Source organism: Halichoerus grypus, chromosome 4, assembly GCF_964656455.1.
Source record: "Halichoerus grypus chromosome 4, mHalGry1.hap1.1, whole genome shotgun sequence".
Lineage (NCBI taxonomy): Eukaryota > Metazoa > Chordata > Mammalia > Carnivora > Phocidae > Halichoerus > Halichoerus grypus.
The window spans coordinates 75120634-75141506 of record NC_135715.1 but is presented as its reverse complement, the minus strand read 5'-3'; the positions used below and the strand labels follow the sequence as shown (position 1 = coordinate 75141506).

Here is a 20873-nt window from a genome sequence, read left to right as displayed (position 1 = left end):
CCATCCCTTAACAAACTGTGGAAAGCAGTCTTCCATATATAGTTTAGGAAAACATTCTTCCATTACATTCTGTAAAGTTCCATTCACAAACAGCACAACATCATTCGACATCAACAGATGATGTCAGCCAAAGCACTGGAGCCTGGCAGGGAAAGGAGAAAGACTGCATAAAGAACTGTCTCTGCATATTTCCCATTGTTTCTTGGCAAGACTATCTCATTATGGCGAAATTAGAGCTCAAAGTGATAGGCAGAGCTTGGAAATAGTCTTTCAGAAATTCAAATTCAGACTAGACTTGACATCTTTAGTGATGCTATGCAGTAAGTAAACCAAATGTGACCAAAACAGGATGGTATATCTGTTCCTGAATTTTATAACTATAAAGCCATTTAATCAGTACTCAGCTAAAATACTTTACCTGATAAATCTCTGGTTTGTAAACAATAATAAAAAAAAAACAATGACCATAAACAATACAAAAATAATACCACATAAATATTATTTACTTATGTCAAGAAGAGGTTTAGAGGAAAAAAGCTCTTAGAATTCATTAGGATTCATTTCTGAATATTAATACATTTTAACAATCAGATTAAAACTAGAGAAGTAATGAAAAAAACTACGACAAACTTTGGTTTAAATCTTAACTCCACCCCTCATGAGATAACTGGGCAGATTACTTCAACTCTCCAAGCCTATTTCCTTCTCATCTGCAAATGCTGATAATGTACCCAACTGGCAGGGTTATTTAAGAAATTAGTGACAACTCTCTGTCAAAATAAATAAATAAAATCTTAAAAAAAAAAAATTAGTGACAACTGTGTATAAATTAGCATACTTGTGAAACTGTAAATAGTGTAAAGTAATATTGCACAGTTGGCTACACTGACAGAGTTGCTCAAGAATTGGTAATTATTACTTCTCAAATACAGCTGTCTCCACATAGAATAAATAGTTACATAGAACTACTCTACAGTCAATTCTTGATCGGTGACTAAACTGCATAGTTCAAAACAGCTAAGTAAACTTAAAGCAATTCATTTTTAGTTTTGAAATACAATCATTTTTGCAGTAAATTAACCATGTCCAAGTGAAGGTTATGCAAAGTAGTATAATAATGCAATAGGCGATGTTCACAACAATCTTTTTAAGAATAAGTCATAATTTAAGAAAATATTATAGTTCACACAATTGTCAGAATGTACAGTGAGGTCCATGTCTATCGTGCTCCCGGCTCTACAGCCAGTATCTGTCCTGTACCTGGCACACAACTGGGACCTAGTAAGTATGAGTTTAATTGCAGTCTACCTATAGCCACTTACGATTATTTCAGAGTACTGGTGGTCCTCTGCTAGAAGAATAACTCAAAGTAATAAAAGAGCACAACTTGAAAAGTAATTTTAATAGAAAATTATTCAGAAAGCTTCTGCTCCTTAAAAAGTCACAAAAGGACCTTACTAAACCATCAGGATAGGCCCACTGTGAAAAACCACTATATAATACACACTTGGCACCCTGGAACCAGGACAAGAACCTGAGCTGACGCATGCTCTAGTCCTCTTTTCCATCTCTGCGTTCTCTACTAGTTTGGTTATTTACTTAACCACCCTTCTATTTTCAAACTTTAAGAGCCAGCAACCTGAATTATACAGTTACTTTACCATTCTTCCCTTAAGAAAAAAAAAAAGATTTTTAAAAAGGGGTTAGGTTTTAGCATCTTCAAATATTATAGTACGTGCAATGTTATAAACAGGCTCTAACAAAATCCGTAACACCTTAAAAAGGTTCGTGAAAAATTTTAATGACATAGACCTCAAATTCTCCATGGAACAAATGAAGATAACGTATGTCGCTATTTTTTCTAAATGAACGGTAACTTTAGGATGCGCGGCAATGGAGCGATGTAGGAAAACAGAGGAGTCAAGATTGACAGTGGGTCCTCTTCCTAATTTTGTTAGGCTCCAGGCGATCTTAAAATTATGTTATTCAATTCTTCTTGTCTTGATTTATGTTTTCTCCCGCCCAAGGTTGAAGATGAACTTAATTCTTGGTAACGTAACTTGGTAATATTTTGATGCCATTGCCTTCATTTTCAACATTTGTAATGGAATTATAAGAATATTTGTTCGTTCCTAAAAATAAATGCCTTTCGCGTGCAAAAATTAAGCATGGGATTTAATAAGATCAACTGAAAAAGAATTCCATCAGACACTTTAAAATATGGGATGACATGTTTTCCTTCTCCGTAACTCCTCTGTTAAACTGACTATTGACACTAAAGACAATGAAGTTTTGAAGCACAGAGACGGAGTACCAAACCTAAATGACTGGATGGAGACAGAGACAACAAAGTGAGGTGGGGCAGAGTGCTGATCTCAGCGCCTCCAAAACTTGCATCAAGAATCTGTGACACGGGACAATTCAACGTGAACAAGGAAAAGCTTACACAATATTGCAATGATGATTTGAGGACCCACCCGTTTTCCGGTCCTTAGGGAGGCGAATGCCTGAAAGCAGCTGAAGCTAAAGCAGCCCCAATTTTGCCCAAGAAAGTGTAGCGCTGAGAGGGCGGCGACCAATTTCATGGGACTCAACCCCCAGCAGCCCAAATCATCCACACCCCAACACCAAGGGCTGAAAGCGGGACTCCCACTCCCATAGGTACAGGAGGCCTCCGCACCCACCCTGGCCCGAACTGCCCCTGCCCTCCCAGACTAGGCCCGGGCAGGCCCCCGCGCGGCCGGTCCTCAGCCCTGGTCGGCCCAGCCGAGTTACCGTCGGCCCCCACCTCTGCCGGGTCAGACCATGGCTAGCGGCTAACAATTCTCCGCGTCCGACTACCTTGGTCGTACGGATGTGCTCCATCCCGAGGAGACGTCCGCCGGCAACGTGACTCACAGGCGTATCATGGAGCGAGAGAACCCGGGCAGGCCCAACGACCCAGGCCCAGCAGGAACTACTAGCGGGCCAGCGCCGCGGCCAGTCAGCCCGCCCCCTGGCAGCGTCAACCGCGCAGGCGCAGCCGGCGGGCGCCGTCTCCTAGAAACACTTCCGCAAACCCGCGGCCGCGGAGGGGAGAAGACGGGCGGGGCAGAGTGCCCTCCAAGGGAGAGCGGCGTCTGGCTCTTCCCGGGCCGCCGTAGGTCCTACAGCGCCGCCTGCTGGTGGAGGCTCATCACCACCAACACCCCCCCTCCAAGAATCTATTCTAAGGATCGATCATCAGATACATTTACTGTAGCCTTATTTGAAACAATCAAAATTCCCAATACTACACAATTAGTTATGTAAAAGTGTACTATGTCCATACACACCAGTTTTCCATTAAAAATCATGGAGTAGATCTTAAATAAATGTTCAATGGGCAAAATAATAATAATAATAATAATGATAATATGCAGTAGATCCTAACAAGTAAAAGCTGAACAAACTGAAAAATCATCAAATTTCCTTGATCTGCAAGAGACCTGAGGTCACAGGGAAAACCGCTACCCCCAGAATTAGAGAGAGGGGCAGGCAAAATACACAATGTTAAGGGAATAGAAACCCACAAGCAGCAGCCTTACCGGGCGCCAGTACTGGGCAGTTTCTTGTACCAAGTACATTATGTCCAACAATCCAGGAAAACTTACAAGGCATACTGAAGGGCAGAAAACATGTGAAGACACAGAGCTAGCACCAAAACCAAGACTTGGATAGGACAGGGATGTTGGAATTATCAGATTGAAAATTTAAAACAATTCGGATTAATATACTAAAGGCTCTAATTTATCCGGATAAAGGAGACAACATGCTAGAACAGATGGACAATGTAAACAGAGAGATGGGAATCCTAAGAAAGAACTGAAGAGAAATGCTAGAGATTAAAAAAACACTGCAAAAGAAATGAAGAATGCCTCTGGTGGGGTTATTAATAGTCTGGGCATGGCTAAGGAAAGAGATCTCTATCCACAGAGAGCTTGAAATATCTTAACAGAAACCTCCAAAGCTGAAAAATAAAGGAAACAAAGCCTGAAAAACAAAACAAAACAAAAACAAAACCAGAGCAGAATATCCAAGAACTGCTGGACATCTACAAAAGGTGTAACACACACATGTAATGAATATCTGAAGAAAAAAAGGAACATAAGCAAGTATTTGGAACAATAAGTTCTGAGATATTCCCTCAAATTAATGTCATACACCAAAAGTCAGACCCAGTAAGCTCAGAGAACACCAAGCAGCATAGATGTCAGAAAAACTGCATATCATTCGCAAACTATACAAAGTCAAAGATAAAGAAAAAATTCTGAAAAAGCCAGAGGGGAAAAACAGTCTACCAATAGAAGAGCAAAGATAACAATCACATTTGACTTCTCTTCAGATGTGATGAGGCTGCACAAGCAAGAAAAGAGTAAAGTGAAATAAAGCCTTTCTCAGATAAACAAAAATTGAGCAAATTTGTTGCCAGTAGAGCTGCCTTGGGAAAAAAATGTTAAAAGAAGTCCTTTAGAGGGAAGGAAAATGATATAGATCAGAAAATTGGATCTATGCAAAGAGTATTGGAGAAGGAATAAGTGAAAGTAAAATAAAAACATTTCCTTATTCTTTATTGATCTAATAAAAAGCATTTTGTTCAAAATAATAATAGCAATAATATATCTGATTATGTATGTGTGCACACACGTGTGCATGTGTGTTTGTGTATGTGTTTATACGTGAAATGAAGGGAAGGACAGCAATGATACAAGGGATGAGAGGGAGGAAGGAGGAATCAGGATTATTTTGTTATAAAGTACTTGCACTACCAAAAAAATTATGCGGCAGAGGAATATTATATAACAAAAATGTTGATGCTGTTTACCAAGTGAAAAATAAGCTGGCTATAGAATAAGATCAATGTGACTCTGTTTTGTAATTTTTATTTATATAAACAAAAAATTTACGTTTCTAGGTGGGAGGATTGTGGATGATTTTTTGTAATTCCTCTATTTCAGTGGTTCTCAGTCTGAAGTGATTTTGCCCCTCCGAGGGTATTTGGCAATATCTAGAGATATTTTTGGTGGTCACAGCTGGGTGCACACGTGGAGAGTGCTACTGGCATCCAGTGGCAGAGGCTAGCTCTTCTGCTGAACATCCTACAGCGCACCAGACACCCACCTTCCAGTGAAGAATTACCAGACCGACAAGTCACCTGTGAAGAGGTGGAGAAACCCTGCTTTATGTTTCCCAGGGCTTCTGTACTAAACAGTTTCACTTATTGTAACTAGAAAATGCTCTTTGTAAAACATCGTCATCATTTTTACATCACTTCTTTGCTGTGTTTGGTGCTACAAAGGCCTAACATCTTAAGTTTTCTTTTCTAATTAAAAATTTGCCAGCATTTCATTCACTTATTTAATTCAACTTGTCTTGGTGTTGGTTCGTTTTGGTTTGGGATTTTTTTTTTTTTTAAAGCCTGCTCTGCTTCAGACAGATTGGCAAAGCAAGCGCTTATTTAACACAGCAGTCTTTGTGATGAAATTTCTTACTCCTGTAGGTATATATGAAATAAGAATAAGATCGAGCCACCTAGACAGCAGTCTTGGTACAGTATCACACCCAAAAGAAACACAAATCCTGCTTTAAAAAACACACACTGAAAACTAATGTAGGTCCTTACTGAAGATATTTTGAGAAAGCAAAATAGGGTGAATTGTATTGAATAACATACATCAATCTTTAAAAAAAAAAATATATACATCAAGACTTTTTAAATAAAACCTCTTTGTATACTGTTTCTCCCACATTTTTGTCATTTTTCCCACTTCCTGTTCCCCTACAGTTTGCCTTCACATACCAGGTTATCCTCTCCCGCTCTTTTCTCTTGTCATTTCTCACTTTTTTCTCTATCACCAATTTTCACAGAGAGGTAATAAGTGATTATCAGGAGGCAGAAATTATACCAAATACATCACCTGTGTTGTGAGGAAAATACTATTCCTTCCCTCAGTTTAAAGATGAGGAAAGTGGAATACAATGAAGTTAAGTATCTTGCCCAATATCGCAGAGAAGATAAAGCCTAGATCCACGATATAAAGCCAGACAGTCTGACTCTAGAGTCTGTTTTCTTAACAGCTATTCTACACTGATTTGTTTTTCAAAATCCATATAGAAGTTCCATTTATGATAATATAATAGGCTAGGAAATGACCCTGCCTTAAAAAAAAACCTAAAATAACAAAGTAGAAATCAAGTTCTGTAAAGCACCAGGTAACTGACAAGTTAGTGAGAATGTACAAGTGCAAACTATAAGGGAAAGTGTATACCCACAGAGGTAAGCAGGATAGTGAAATTGTGGCAAGAGGACAATTTCCATTTCTTACAGGACATGAAATTCAGAAGTTAAAATCTAGGGCCCACTCCAGGGGGGAGTCTAATGAGGTACTCTTCCCACATAAAGCCAGAGCTGTATGGAAACACAACCAACCCAACCCCTAGAATACGTCAGAAAATTTGCATTGATATTGAGAAATTGCCTGTCTTGGATATATTACAACCACAAAAAATTTAATAGATGGATTTACAGCCTAGATTCTTACCACCTAAAAAACTTCCCCCAAATGTCAAGCTATGAATATAGTTGAAAGTGTTTGGAATTAGTAGTGCCTAGGAATCTTATTACAGCAAATACAAATCCTTTTTGGTTGGACTATCCCTCTACAATAGGTTTCAAATAATTCTCACAATTAGTTTTCAAAGGAAAATAATTCATCACGATAAAAAAATAACTAGTACGTAAGGAAACAATTCTCAAGAGATCATTGGCAGTTACAACATAATGGCAATAAAAGATTTTATAATTATCAGGCTTTGTTTATAAAACAGCTGTTGTGTTTAAATAAATGAAAGATATTTAAAATGTCTGCAGTATATGGGAAAATGATTTTTGAATGATATAGCAAATATGAAGAAGAACCAAATGTAACTTCTACAAATGTAATACAAAAATTGGAATGGAAAGCTCATTGGATGGGTTTAATAGATTAGACAAATAAGAAGAATTAGAAAACCAGAAATAACTAAAAGAAAATTATCCACAAAGGAAAGGAATACAGAGAGACAAAAAGATTATATGAAAAGAAGTTAAGAAAAATGAAGGATAGACTCAAAAGACCTATAATAAACCTGATCACAGTTTCACAAGAATAAGAGAGAGAAGGAGAGCGACTGGGGCAAAGATAATATTTGAAGAGATAATGCCTGATATTTTTTTTTCAGAATGCATGGAAGACATCAATTCACAGAATAAAGCAGCCAACAAATCCCAAGTATGATAAATAAAAAGAAATCCATCTCCAGACACATAATAGTGAACTACAGATTCACTATGATGAATTCATTATGGCAAAACCAAAGACAAAAATGGGGATCTTAAAAGCATCCAGAATAGAAGTACTAATTACCTCCAGTAGATCAACAATTAAACTTACAGCTGACTTCTTATCAGCAATAAAAGCCATGTAACATTGCAATGGTATCTTCCATATACAGAGAGAAACAACTGACAATCTCAAATACTTTTCCCAGGGGCACCTGGCTAGCTCAGACGGTAGAGCATGTGACACCTGATCTCCGGGTTGTAAGTTTGAGCCCCATGTTGGGTGTAGAGATTACTTAGAAAAAAAAATCTTTTAAAAAATGAATATAAATAAATAAATAAATAAAATACTTTTCCCAGAAAAAAATATCTTTCAGAAAATGAGAGTAGGGGGAAAAATTCATTTTCCAAAAAACAAAACAAAAGACTGAGTTTGCCATGACCCATATTAAAGCAAATTCTAAATTATACTTTAGACTAAGGAAAATGATCGCAGATGGAAGATCTAAGATACAAAAGAAATGAAGATTTTTTTAAATATAAAGAAATGAGTAAATGTAAATAAACACTGACTGCATAAAACAATAATAATAAAGTTCTGTAAAGTTGAAAAAACAATTCAAATATATGAGTGAGGAGTGAAATAAAGTATCTTAGGATCCTTGCATCATCTTGGTTAAGAGTAGGAATGCAGTCTTAAAAGTTGTGCTTAGGGTCGCCTGGGTGGCTCAGTCAGTTAAGCCTCTGACTGTTGATTTTGGCTCAGGTTATGATTTCGGGGTTGTGATTCTCCTACTTAAGATTCTCTCTCTCTCTCTCTCTCTCTCTCCCATTCCCTCTTCCCCTTCCCCCATGCCCCCATCCCTCTCTCTCCCTCTCAAAAAAAAAAAGAGTTGTGTTTATATGTTTTAATTGCTAGGGTAACTGCTAAAATAATAGAAACCGCATATAAGTTCCAATTTAGTAGAAGGTGAAAATGGAATTTTTAAAAAGTGTATTTGCCACAGCACAAAAAGAATATCAGATGTCAATGAACAAATTTAACAAAATATGTGTAAGATATTTATAGAGAATATTATAAAACTCCATAAATGGATGGATGGATAGATATATTGAGATAGATCAATCTCAATCTCTCTCTCTCTCTCCCCCCAACACACAGGCACACACACACACACACACACACACACACACACACACACACTTAAATAAATGGAAGGATGCACTATGCTCATGGAATAGAAAACTCAATTTTAAAATATATCAATTCTTCCCAAACTAATCTATCTATAAATTCAATGTATTCCCAATCACTATCCTAACAGGTTGGTGTGTGTCTATATTTTGGAGGTGCAGGGGAGTTGTCAGTATGTATGTATGATAAGCTGATTCTACAACATATATGGTAATGTAAAGGGCTAAGAAGAATTCTGAGGAAGAATGAGAAGACAAGATCTTCCCAAAGGAATTTTCGAGACTTTATAAATTTACAATAAGTAAGGTGGCGTCTTGCAAGAATAGGCAAACAGAATGAGAGTCCAGAAATAAAACCACATATATGTAGATATTTGATTTATGAAAAATGTGATATTGCAGATCAGTGTGGGGAAACTCTCTTTTCAGTAAATGGGGAGAAAATTTGCTATCTATGTGGGTCAAAAAATGAAATTTGATCCTTACCCCACACTATGTATTCCCATGTTGATTAAAGACCCAAATGTGAAGAGCAGCATAATAAACTTTTGGAGGTAGGTGAGAATATTCTCATGACTTTATTATAGAGAATAATATTTAAAACAGACCATAAAAACATTGTAGATAATAAATTGAACCATATTTAAGTTGTACATTTCTATTCCTAAAAAAGAAAAAAGACAACAATAAGGCAGTACAAGGGCAAACCATAGAGTGTAAGGCAGTTTTTAAAAATATTTTATTTATTTATTTGAGAAAGGGAAAGAGAGCAAGTAGGGGGAAGGAGCAGAGGGAGAGGGACAAGCAGGCTCTGCGCTGAGCACAGAGCCTCACATGGGGCTCAATCTCAGGACCCTGAGATCATGACCTGAAGTCAAGAGTCAGAGGCTTAACCAACTGAGCCACCCAGGTGCCCCAAGTGTAAAACAGTTTTAACACATATAATATACAAAGGATTCATATTCAGAAAATATAAAGAATTCCTACAAATAAATTAGAAAAAGGCAGAGGCTCTACAGAAAAATGGGAAAAACCTTTGAACAGGACTTAACAAAATGGGATAGCCAAAAGTTTAATAAATGTATGTAAAAGTATTTAACTTTATTATTAATCAGGAAAATTAAAAAATGTTGATAGTAACATGTTTTGGCAAGGATATGTAACAGCATGGACTCTCAGATGATGGTTGCTGTAGCAGTGTAATTTGTTACAAAGCCTTTCAAAAACAGTTTATCATCCCCTTATCCAATGGAACATGTACATAGCCTAGGAACCATCAGCTCACTCCTAAATGTGGACTCTAGAGAATCTTAAGCATATGCATAGGATACATGTATAATAATGTTTATAGCAGCCCCATTCTAATAGCCCAAAACTATAAACAATAGCAACAGTAAAAGAGACGATAAATGGTGATGTAGTCAAAACATGGAATACTATGCAGCAATGGAAAGGAACAATCTTCAGTTACATGTAACAAGGATGAAAATTTAAACATAAGGTTGAGCAAAAGATGCAAGGCACAGGAGCACCTGGGTGGCTCAGTCAGTTAAGCATCTGATTCTTGATCTCAGCTTAGGTCTTGATCTCAGGGTCGTGAGTTCAAACCCTGCTCTGGGCCCCATGCTGGGTGTGGAGCCTACTTTAAAAATAATTTTTAAAAAATTCAAGGCACAAAATGATGCATATGGTATGATTCCATTTCTATTATAGTTCAAAAACAGGCAAAACTCAACTGTGTTTAGGGGTGAGCATGTAGGTGTTAAATCTATAAAGAAAAGTAAAGAATATATCCTTACAATAGCTAGGATAACGGTTACCATTGGGGTGTGATTGAGGAAGGGCTTCTAACTTCTAAATTGCTTACAGCACTCAGTTTCTTGATGTGAGTGGTAGTTACAATGTGGTGTTTAGAGATGAGGGTGTCTAGCCTGTAAACAGTACTTATATACTTTATGCCTTCTTCTGCAAGTATGATATTTTCACAATTGGGAAAAGTCTATGAAGTAGGAAATTTGAACTTTTTTCCAAAATAATATAATGGTTTTAAAAGTTCAAGAGTAGTATAAAGCTTATGACAAAATTTGGTTATCCAATGCTTCATCACTATTCCTACTTCCCCAAAGCACTCATCTTGATTTCTGTCTATTTCTTCTGTTTTTACTTACATATGTCTAAGTAACATAGTTATGGGACTCTTTCTTGATTTTTTTTTTCAGTTTTAGATAATCTGTTTACTTCCTTAACTGAAGGTCAGAATTTCGCTATTTTGCAACATCCCTGCTCCCAGACTCACATTTCTCCCTCCTCTAGTCCTCCTAGAGTTTTAACACTTTAAAAAAATTAAATGCCCATTCATATTGTCATTATTATTCTTATATACTGCTCACTGTTAATCCAAATTAAGTACACTACTTACGTTTCCTTTCTTATATAATTGAAATTTTTTTTCCGGCTCAGTGGCCTCTTGGAGTAATTTGCTTAGTCTTCTTTCACTCTCGTGTTAACTAGTCTCACACTAGATACAATACTCCTCATGGCTAACACTGGCAGATAATTTCTCAGGTCCATTGTTTTTCCTTGAGACATCTTTCTAGAGGTCCCTAGGTATCTCTAGGAACCTCTACTTCTCTTGTTCCAGTCTGGTCTAGTTGTTCTCTAGGCCTACCAAACAGATATTATCTTTGGGACTCCCCTTCACCATCAGCCAGGGAAATGTCCTAATAAGTCTTTTGTGTTGAATTCCTAGATCTTATGTTTTATTCTTCTTGATTTGCTTACTTTGTTCTCTTTTGTTTTGGTGGAGTATATTCTTTATTGACTTCCTGAAGTAAGGTGAAAGGCAAATCTTTGATGGATAGTTTGGTTGGGTCTAGAATCCTGTGCTGGAAAAAAAAAAATTCTCTTAGGATTATGAAAGCTCCCAGAAACACATCCTAACTTCCAATGTACCTGTTCAGAAATCTGATGACTTCCTCATTTCCCTGTGGGTATCCCTGCTTTATTTTCTCAGGAAGCTTTTTGGATCTCTTTCCCCCATGATCTGAAATTTTAAAATAAGGAAACTTGGTTTTCTCCTTTATTCCCATCTAGTGTTTACACACATGCTAAGCTCTTTTAATCTAAAAACACATTTTCTTTGGTTCTAGGAAATTTTCTTGTATTATTTCTGAGATAATTACTTTTTCTTCCTTTTTCTCTATTTTTTTTTCTGCTTTTTTCCTCCCTTTCTTCTTCTGTTCCTCATTGTTCTTCCTATTTCCCTCCCTTTCTCCTTTCTTTCTTTTATCAGATGTGAAAACTCCTGGTCTGACTCTAATTTTATTATCCTTTTATTCCTATTCTCTAGGCTTTTGTCTTTCTAATATACTTTCTGGGAAATTCTTATAACTTTATAGTCCATTGTTTCTAATATTTTTTAATTGCTGCAGTTATATTTTTAATTTCCAAGAGCTCTTTTTAAATTTTAAATAGACCTTATTTTTAGGACAGTTTTAGATTTACAGAATAATTGAAAAGGTAATGCAGACAGTTCCCACATACTTCATATCTAGTCTCTTCTATTGTTAGTATCCTACATTAGTATATTTGTTACATTAATGAACCAATATGGATACATTATCATTAGCTGAAGTTCACATTTTATGCAGATTTATTTAGTTTTTATCTAATGTCCCATTTCGTGCCAGAATTCTATTCAGGATATCACATTACTTTTAGGAGTCATGTCTCCCTCAACTATGACAGTTTTTTATTTTCTTTGATTTTTCATAACCTTGACAGTTTTGCAGAGTACTGGTCATGTATTTTGTAGATGCCCTTGTGTTGGAATTTGCCTAACGTTTTTCTCATAGTTGAACTAGGGTTCAGGGTTTAGAGGAGGAAGATCACAGAGATAAAATGCCATTTTTATCACATCATGTCAAGGGTACATACACCTAACATGATTAATCACTGCTGATGTTCACCTTAATCACCTGATTGAGGTAATGTTTGTCAAGTTTCTCCTCCATAAAGGTACTATTTCCCCATTTCTATAGTGTCCTCTTTTTTTTTTTTTTTTAACAGTTTTATTTATTTATTTGTCAGAGAGACAGAGCACAAGCAGGGACAGTGGCAGGCAGAGAGAAAAGCAGGCTCCCTGCTGGGCAAAGAGCCCAATGCGGGACTGGATCCCAGGACCCTGGGATGGTCACCTGAGCTGAAGGCACTTAACCAACTGAGCCACCCGGGCATCTCTATAGTGTCCTCTTTTGAAAGAGATCACTGTTCACAGTCTACACTTACAGAGTAGGAAGTTGTTCTTTCCCTCTTGTAGGGCAGTGTTTCTACATAAATTATTTGGAATTCTTCAGCACAAGATATTTTTCTATTCTTCCCTATTTATTCATTCATTCATTCATTCTATCATTTGTTTACATCAGTATGAACTCATGGATGTTCATTTTATACTTTTGGTTATAATCTCAGAGTTCCTTATTTTCTTACTCGAATTGTTCCAGCTTTGGCCATCAGGAAATCTTTCACTTGGCTCCTATGTCCCTTTGACATATCTCATCAACATAGGTGGGGCTGTTTTTGTTTTTGTTTTTGAGCACTTCCTTACTTTCTAGCACTATAATACGCTCCAGGCTCATCTTGCATCTTTTCCACCCCAGCTCTTATAATGAACCATTTCTCCAAGGAGATCTAGTCCTTTTACCTGGAATGATATTAGAATCCAAGATCTGAGCACTAGGTGTGCCTATTGCTACTGAAATATTGTTCCTTCCAGGCTAAGAGTTCATTTGGTTACATACATTTTCCTTTTTCCAATTTTTTTTTTGGTAGCACCTGGTTCTGATTTTGTGGATCTCATATCTCCAGGTATGAGATACAATAAAAATAAACTTATTTATTTATTTATTTTGCTTCCCAAATTATCTCTATTCCCTCTAGATTCCCTCTAGGTTTGTTGTTTTGGTTTCTGACTTTCACGTCACAACTGTTCTTTAATATCTGATGATCTTTGACCATCCTTTCAAGAAATAAAATGTTAATTAGAAACAATCTTTGTAGGAGAGTTTGACAATTGGCAAGCCAAGCTATAGAACGATGAGGTAAGCATTTTGTTGGGGATCTCCCATATCACTATTTGAAGGGACTGTGCATTTGAATGGGCACAAGGAAGTCTGGGAACGGATGTCTTGTTAGCAGGAGTAGCAGAAACTGAGTAGAAGCCCCAATTAGGCACCATACACAGGTTCCAAAGGATCTAGACCATTTGCTTCTCTGTCAGTAGCTCTACCCCCAGCAATTACTGCAAGAAACAAAGAGCCCCAATTCCTCTGTCACTACAAAGGGGTGGTTCACTCAAGGGAAATAAAGAGACACTAGAAAAGAGAAGAGTTTCATTCATTTAGACGTGTTTTGTTCTTATTAATGTTCATCAAACATATGGTCCAGTTTAAGAGGACTTCAATGTGCACCAGTGTTCCTAAATCCTCTCTTTCCCTAAAAAAGTGGGAGCACAATAAAATTAATCAGATTAAGTATTTCCTGCTATCTTCATCTCATCGCTTATGCAAATAGGGCACTTATAACAGTTATAGTTTTCAATGAAGAAGTCCACTGAGGCTAACCTGAAGGAAGACCAGACCGCCAAGGAGAAATCTGTTTCTTAGGGTTAGTTAGACTGGTGAATATAAAAATACCAACTTAATCATTGACCATGAGAAATAGAGTTTAAAGCAGACAGTAATGAGGTCAACATATTCTCTTCCTATAAAGCTATACAGACACTTTACTGTTGAGAAGTTTGCTTAGTCAGGACGAATTCAGAGCAAGGGAAAAAATGTTGTGATAGGCTGTTCTCACTTAGTCAAAATCTTGATGCATCTGTAAATCCTATTGGGATGTATCAACTGCAGGACAATATAGTAGTGTTTCTGGGCCAGGTAAGCCTCTGGAGGCAGCCCTGAAGGTTTATTATTATAGGGATATATCAAGTAACCCTAATTTAGGCTTTATTGCTGAAAAAGCCTCCTTCTGAGGGCCCTGTTGTTTCTTTATGCCATTCGGCCAACTAAGTTCATATCAAGATATGGTCTAGACACCATGCTCTCTTTCTGTGAAGTCCTTAAATGTTTGTGCTTTAATTAGTTTTTTTTTTTAAATTTATGTATTTGACACAGAGAGAGAGTACAAGCCGGGGGAGCGGCAGGCAGAGGGAGAGGGAGAAGCAGACTCCCCACCGAGCAGGGAGCCCTATGTGGGGCTTGATCCCAGGATCCTGGGATCATGACCTGAGCCGAAGGCAGACGTGTAACTGACTGAGCCACCCAGGCACCCCTGATTAGTTTTGTTTTGATGTGTATAGTTATAACTTCCTTTTTCATCCAAGTTTTAGGGGACACCTCGATTTGCCTTATATGTGCTTACGAAAACCACTTACAATAGTGATGTGACTAATTATTGATGACTTTAATTAAATAGCATTTTCTTAACTGAACTTCCACTTAAAGATGGTGGTTTTTTGCATCAAAAATAAAAAATACACAACAAAGCATTAAATAAACAATCATGATGTTTTGAAATAATAAGGAATCAGAATCTCCTGCATTCATTTCTCCCTGATGCTTAATGTTTGTTTTTACACTGTTAAAAAAAAAACCACTTAATTCCCCTACAAAATGTGTAAGAGGTGTTTGATACTATGATTGTCATGTGAGATAACATTTCATATTTTAAAAGTAAATGTTGATGCTTTTATAATTATAGTTATGTTTACTATTTGCCATCTAATGAGATGTAAAAGCAATTATACTTCTTAATTTGGGTGCTTAAGTAAACATAAGTCATTAAAAGAACAAGAATATTTCATTTGACTCATTTCTTAGCTTTTATTTTTAGGTATATTCTTGCAGAAGATGAAATCTATGATCAGAATTCTTTCTGGAACCAAAGTTATCTAAATTCAAATCTCATTTCTGCTGTTCATTATCTGTGTGAGTTTAGTAAAATTATTTCTCTAACTCTTGGTTTACTTATCTGTAAGTGGTAGTACTTACCATCATCTTCTCCATTGAATTATTTGTGTCAGTTAAATGAAATAATGAAGAGAAATGCTCAAGCTTAGTAGCTGGCCTCAATGAATGCTCAATAAATAATAGGTGTGTGCACATGCATTTTAAGAAGAATGCATCCCAGAATCCTTGGAGATGTCTGCATGCCTGCTGATCCTCATTCTAACTCTTCAGCATTGAGTTTAGGAATTTATTTGGATCAGGCTGTGTTCATTTGAGGAGGATGCGTGATGGAGGAAAGATTTGTTCTTACCTGAGTGACTGTACGCTGTATGCAAGTGATCACATTATGTATTCTATAACTGCAGGTGAGGACGTGCACCTGGCCCAGCAAAGTGCACATAGCCAAGTTAGCCGATATGCCTCAGTCTCATACTGGGAGGGAGAAATATTGTATTTCCAGAAGGCTAGTATGACTCTCATTCTCTCAGGATTTTTAGGGTTTGGAGGCTTGCTCCTCATTCTGTCTTAAAGAAAATTACTCATCATTTTTCACTGTATCCTGATTGTGTGACTTTCTCTCTGAATCCTTTAGATGAGTAGATCTTGATGATTTACCCAAGTGGTATCCATGTCTGATCTTTCTGTCCATTCACACAGGCTGTTAACATTGGTTGATACAGTGGTCGGTCGTGCTCTATTCTGTGTAATCCCTTCACTGAACACTGGATTCTTATAGGGTGAAACAGGCAGCAGCTTTTTCTTCACAGTTACCCTTTAAGGCTGCTTTGTTGGCTCTCCCTTTACCTCTCTTGATAACTTTGTACCGATTACTCTGCGTTTAGAAAAATCTGATTTTTTAACATAAATATAAACTTGCCCCTTTATCCTATTCAAAGCTTCTTTTTCCCTATACCTCCCTAGTTTGTTAACAGTGGGGTTGGAGGTGGGGATGGGGTGGAGGGAGGGATCTGTTTTGCCAAGTTTGTTTCACTTTCTCCCCGCTTGCTTACTAGCCTTTGCTCCTTGAGAGTCAGGTCTCAGATTTTTGTGTGGCAGATGCCTGAATGCCCTTCTGTCTCCCTTGGGCACTCAATCAGTTAGTTAATCCTTCACCCATCCTCTGGGACCTCCAGATCTTCTCAGTTCTCCGAAATAAGTGCAACCTTCTCCAGTTCATTTCTTAGATGCAGAAAGCAATCAGAAAGCATTTCTTGCCATTCTCCTCCTCCTTCTTTCCTGCTGCCTGGGACTTAGACACATGCCTGGGTCTCCAACAGCCATCCTGGTCTGTGAGGAACTTAAGAATGAAAGTTATATGCTAAGGAGGGTGTAGCAGGAAAATAGTATCATAAAGTCATCATATCAGCCATGATTTGCCTACCTTCAGACTTCTTTTACTTTATTTATTTATTTATTTATTTATTTATTTATTTGAGAGAGGGAGAGAGAGAGCAGTTGCTTTCTGATATACTTGAGGCCTGGATATTCCTTTTCTTCTAGATTCACTTGAAACTTCTCTGTATTCCATGTCTGTCTCCCATGTCTCAAAAACAAGACCTATCAGTAGTAACTTTGTATTCCCACGTCTCCCCCACATACATACACACTTGTGCTTAAACTATTTTGAGCGGATTTCTATTCCTTGTAATCAAAAGAGGTCTAATCAAGCTATGGGAAAACTGATCAAAGAGAATTGAAGGAAATTTTGTGCATGCTATGGAACAGTCTTATGAATGTATTTCAGCTTCATGACAGTGGACACTGAGTCCATCAGGTACAGTGACTTGTTTCCTTAAAATATGAGAATAAATGCAGATACATTCTCCCTCTTTGGCTCCCATGTTTTTGAGACTAGAACCTGACTGTGCCCTCTGCTATCATGTTTCCAAACAATTAGATAACAGGATATTTTGTCGTTGCCTTTATCACTATATTCCAGTCCTATAGATAATCTTGACCTTGGTTCATCTTGGATACTTCCTGTTTCTTCAGTAACACATGTAAAATTTATCTTTTAGTGTGGGTTCCTACTTAAACTGGTATATTAAATTTAGCTATGAATAACAGAGCCCCAACTATGATAACTTAACACAGAAGTTGATTTTTTCTTTCATTTAAAAGAAGTCTGAAGGGGCACCTGGTGGCTTAGTTGGTTGAGCATCTGCCTTCAGCTTCGGTCGTGATCCCAGGGTCTTGGAATCGAGCTCCGTGTCAGGCTCCCTGCTCAGTGGTAGAGTCGCTTCTCTCTCTCCCTTTGCCCCTCCCCCTGCTCTCTCTCTCAAATAAATAAATAAATAAAGTAAAAGAAGTCTGAAGGTAGGCAAATCATGGCTGATATGACTCTATGATACTATTTTTCTGCTACACCCTCCTTAGCATATAACTTTCATTCTTAAGTTCCTCACAGACCAGGATGGCTGTTGGAGACCCAGCCATGTGTCTAAGTCCCAGGCAGCAGGAAAGAAGGAGGAGAATGGCAAAAGAGATGTTCGGCAGCTACTCCTTTAAATGAGTCATATTCATACATGAGGTGAGTCTCATCTCAAGTCTCCCACATACACCTAATTGGCCACAGGTAAATGTGTGCCACATTGAACAGAATCGGGATTTTTTTTTTTTTTTTTTTTAGAGAAAAAGAGAAGCACGAAAATGAATGGCAACAAGATAGCTTCCCTCATTTATTTTATGCTGACATTGCCAAGTTTCTTTTCCTGATCTTATTCTTATTCATTATTGTTATCAGGTCATGAAAGCAACCTTTTCATGTCCCATCGCCCACACTCACCAGTAGGAAGGACACAATTTCAAAACAAATGACTACACTTTAAATTAAATATAATTAGCTTCAGGATGCCTGGCTAGTTCAGTCAATAGAGCATGTGACTTGACCGTGGGGTTGTGAGTTTGAACCCCACGTTGGGTGTAGAGATTACTTAAAAAAATAAAATGTTTAAAAATAAATAAATAAAATTAGCTTCATGTAAAACTCCCTATATTGCTTTTCATTTTTTTTCATTTCTTGGGTGATGGGTGAAAATTTTATCAGGAAACAGATCACTACTGGACCTATTCTTGGAAACTTTTGTTTTAGCTTTAGGCTCCAACTTTTTATTATGAAAAATTTCAAACCTATAGAGAAGCTGAGAGAGCAGTACAATGAACATCCATATATCTTTCTTGTAGAGTCACCAATTATTAACATTTTGTCACATTTTCATTATTGATCTCTCTCTCCATAAATTTTGTTGTTGGATCTTTTGAAAATTTAATAGGATGTTTAAAAAGGAAGGACACTATCTAAATCTTTAAAGTCAATAGATTCCCAGGAATAAATTCAAGACAGAGGTCATCTGGTTATATATAGGCTCTAAATTACAACTTCTCTCTTGGATATTTCAGAGGATCAGACCATACATATTGCAGCTCCTCTTAAATAGACTTAAGATTCCAATTTCCTTCTGAGTTATCCTGATCTGAATACACCACGGAAACAAGCCTCTTTAGACATTTTAATGCAAGTTAAAATTTTTTACAGTGCTATTGCCTTTCAGATAATTCAGTTTATGACATTAACAATGTCACCATACAGGGGCGCCTGGGTGGCTCAGTTGGTTGGGCGACTGCCTTCGGCTCGGGTCATGATCCTGGAGTCCCAGGATCGAGTCCTGCATCGGGCTCCCTGCTTGGCAGGGAGTCTGCTTCTCCCTCTGACCCTACCCCCTCTCATGTGCTCTCTCTCTCTCTCTCATTCTAATAAATAAATCTTAAAAAAAAAAATGTCACCATACAGCCAGTAAATCAGCGAAAGATGGGGTTTCTTAGCATGATTTTCATAATATAAAAAACAAGGGGAAGCAAAGTGGTTTGCTACATAATTTAGAATTTGAATCATTTGCTTCATTCTTGGAAAGCAATAATTCACATAGAATTGATACATGGGTTCAGGTCCCACAATGTCAAAGAGGAATATCTGAAACATCCTTTGGAATACAATGTGTTACTCTAAATAAGGATGGTTAAGCCAAATACCTGTGCTCCATGGTTTTGCCTGGCTGCATAGGCTTTAGGCTTAAATAGGCATGAAGTTTATGTTGACATTTTACTTCAAGCTTTCCACTGAATAACCAAATAACTGGCTTATAGTAACTGCTTTCTTTGGAGTTTTATTTCTGTAGAACAAAGGATGCAAAGTGTCTTCTTTTTGCTAATAGGACAACAGAAGAAGCTATATGAGAAAAGGTCTTTGAGGTCCAGTTTTACACTCGGTGTATCTAGAGGCATGTAATAGATTGTAATACTGCTGTTCGTTGAGTAGTCCACTTTCCATCTCTGCAGTGTTCCTCTCTGTGGCATCTTGGGGGTTACTGCTGCATAATTTAAACTACTCTGCCAGATACAAGACAAAAATGCCATACTAAAATTTTTTATAAAGTTAAAAGAATAGTTTGTCAATTTGAGTGACTCCCCCAATACACAAACTTTTATCTAAGTCATATTTCTCACTACTTTCTTTTATAAACTTATTCTATTTATTTCATTTTTAAAAAGTAGACTCCACACCCAACATGGGGCTTGAATTCATGACCTTGAGAATCAAGAGTTGCATGTTCTACCAACTAAGCCAGCCAGGTGCCCCTTATAAACTTCTTTTTAAAATTGTTTTAGATTTACAAAATGATTGCAAAGATAATTCCTATATAGCCCACACCAGTTTCCCCTATTATGAAATATTATATTAGTCCCTACTACATTTTTACATCCTCTTTCCTTCCTGCTAATCTTACGTTTTGTTAATTAACATATAAATTGTATGTGCCAAACATTTAAAAAAAATATGTTATTCATTTATTTGACAGAGAGAGCGAGCGAGAGAGAGCACAAGCAGGGGGAACGGCAGGCAGAGGGAGAGGGAAAAGCAGGCTCCCCGCTGAGCACAGAGCCCCACTTGGGGCTCTTAGTGGAAGGCAGACGCTAAACCCACTGAGCCACCCAGGTGACCCTGTGCCAAGCATTTTGATCTTACTAATTTTAGGTTGATATTCTTCAAAAGTTTTGGAAAGAATACACAATGAGATTAAAGATGTAGGGAGCCATATTCTATCTTCCTCCAAAAATCATCTCTCTTTTTCTTTTCCAGACAAAAGTACCCTAGATTTTTTTCCCATAGTCCTCTTATTGACCATCTTAAAAAGCATCCCTGATAATAGCATTCTCTAGATCACTGAAGTTCTAAAACCCTTATTTTATTTTTTCTTCTCCTGTTCAATCACTATGAAATTTTTCTTTATACTACAGTTCAAATATGTCCCTTTTTTATTATTCTTATGGTGACT

At 37.2% G+C, this 20873-nt stretch overlaps 1 protein-coding gene across 2 annotated transcripts in view; it reads right to left on the bottom strand.

Moving 5' to 3' along the window:
* MTMR6 (myotubularin related protein 6) overlaps positions 1-3025 on the bottom strand; it is a 35171-nt gene extending 32146 nt beyond the window's left edge. For both annotated transcript variants that reach the window (XM_036117247.2, XM_078070553.1), the window contains exon 1: positions 2842-3025. In XM_036117247.2, coding sequence (XP_035973140.1) covers positions 2842-2865 — 24 coding nt within the window. In that variant the 5' untranslated portion in view covers positions 2866-3025. The remainder of the gene's footprint in view (positions 1-2841) is intronic.
* Positions 3026-20873: the final 17848 nt, after the last annotated feature.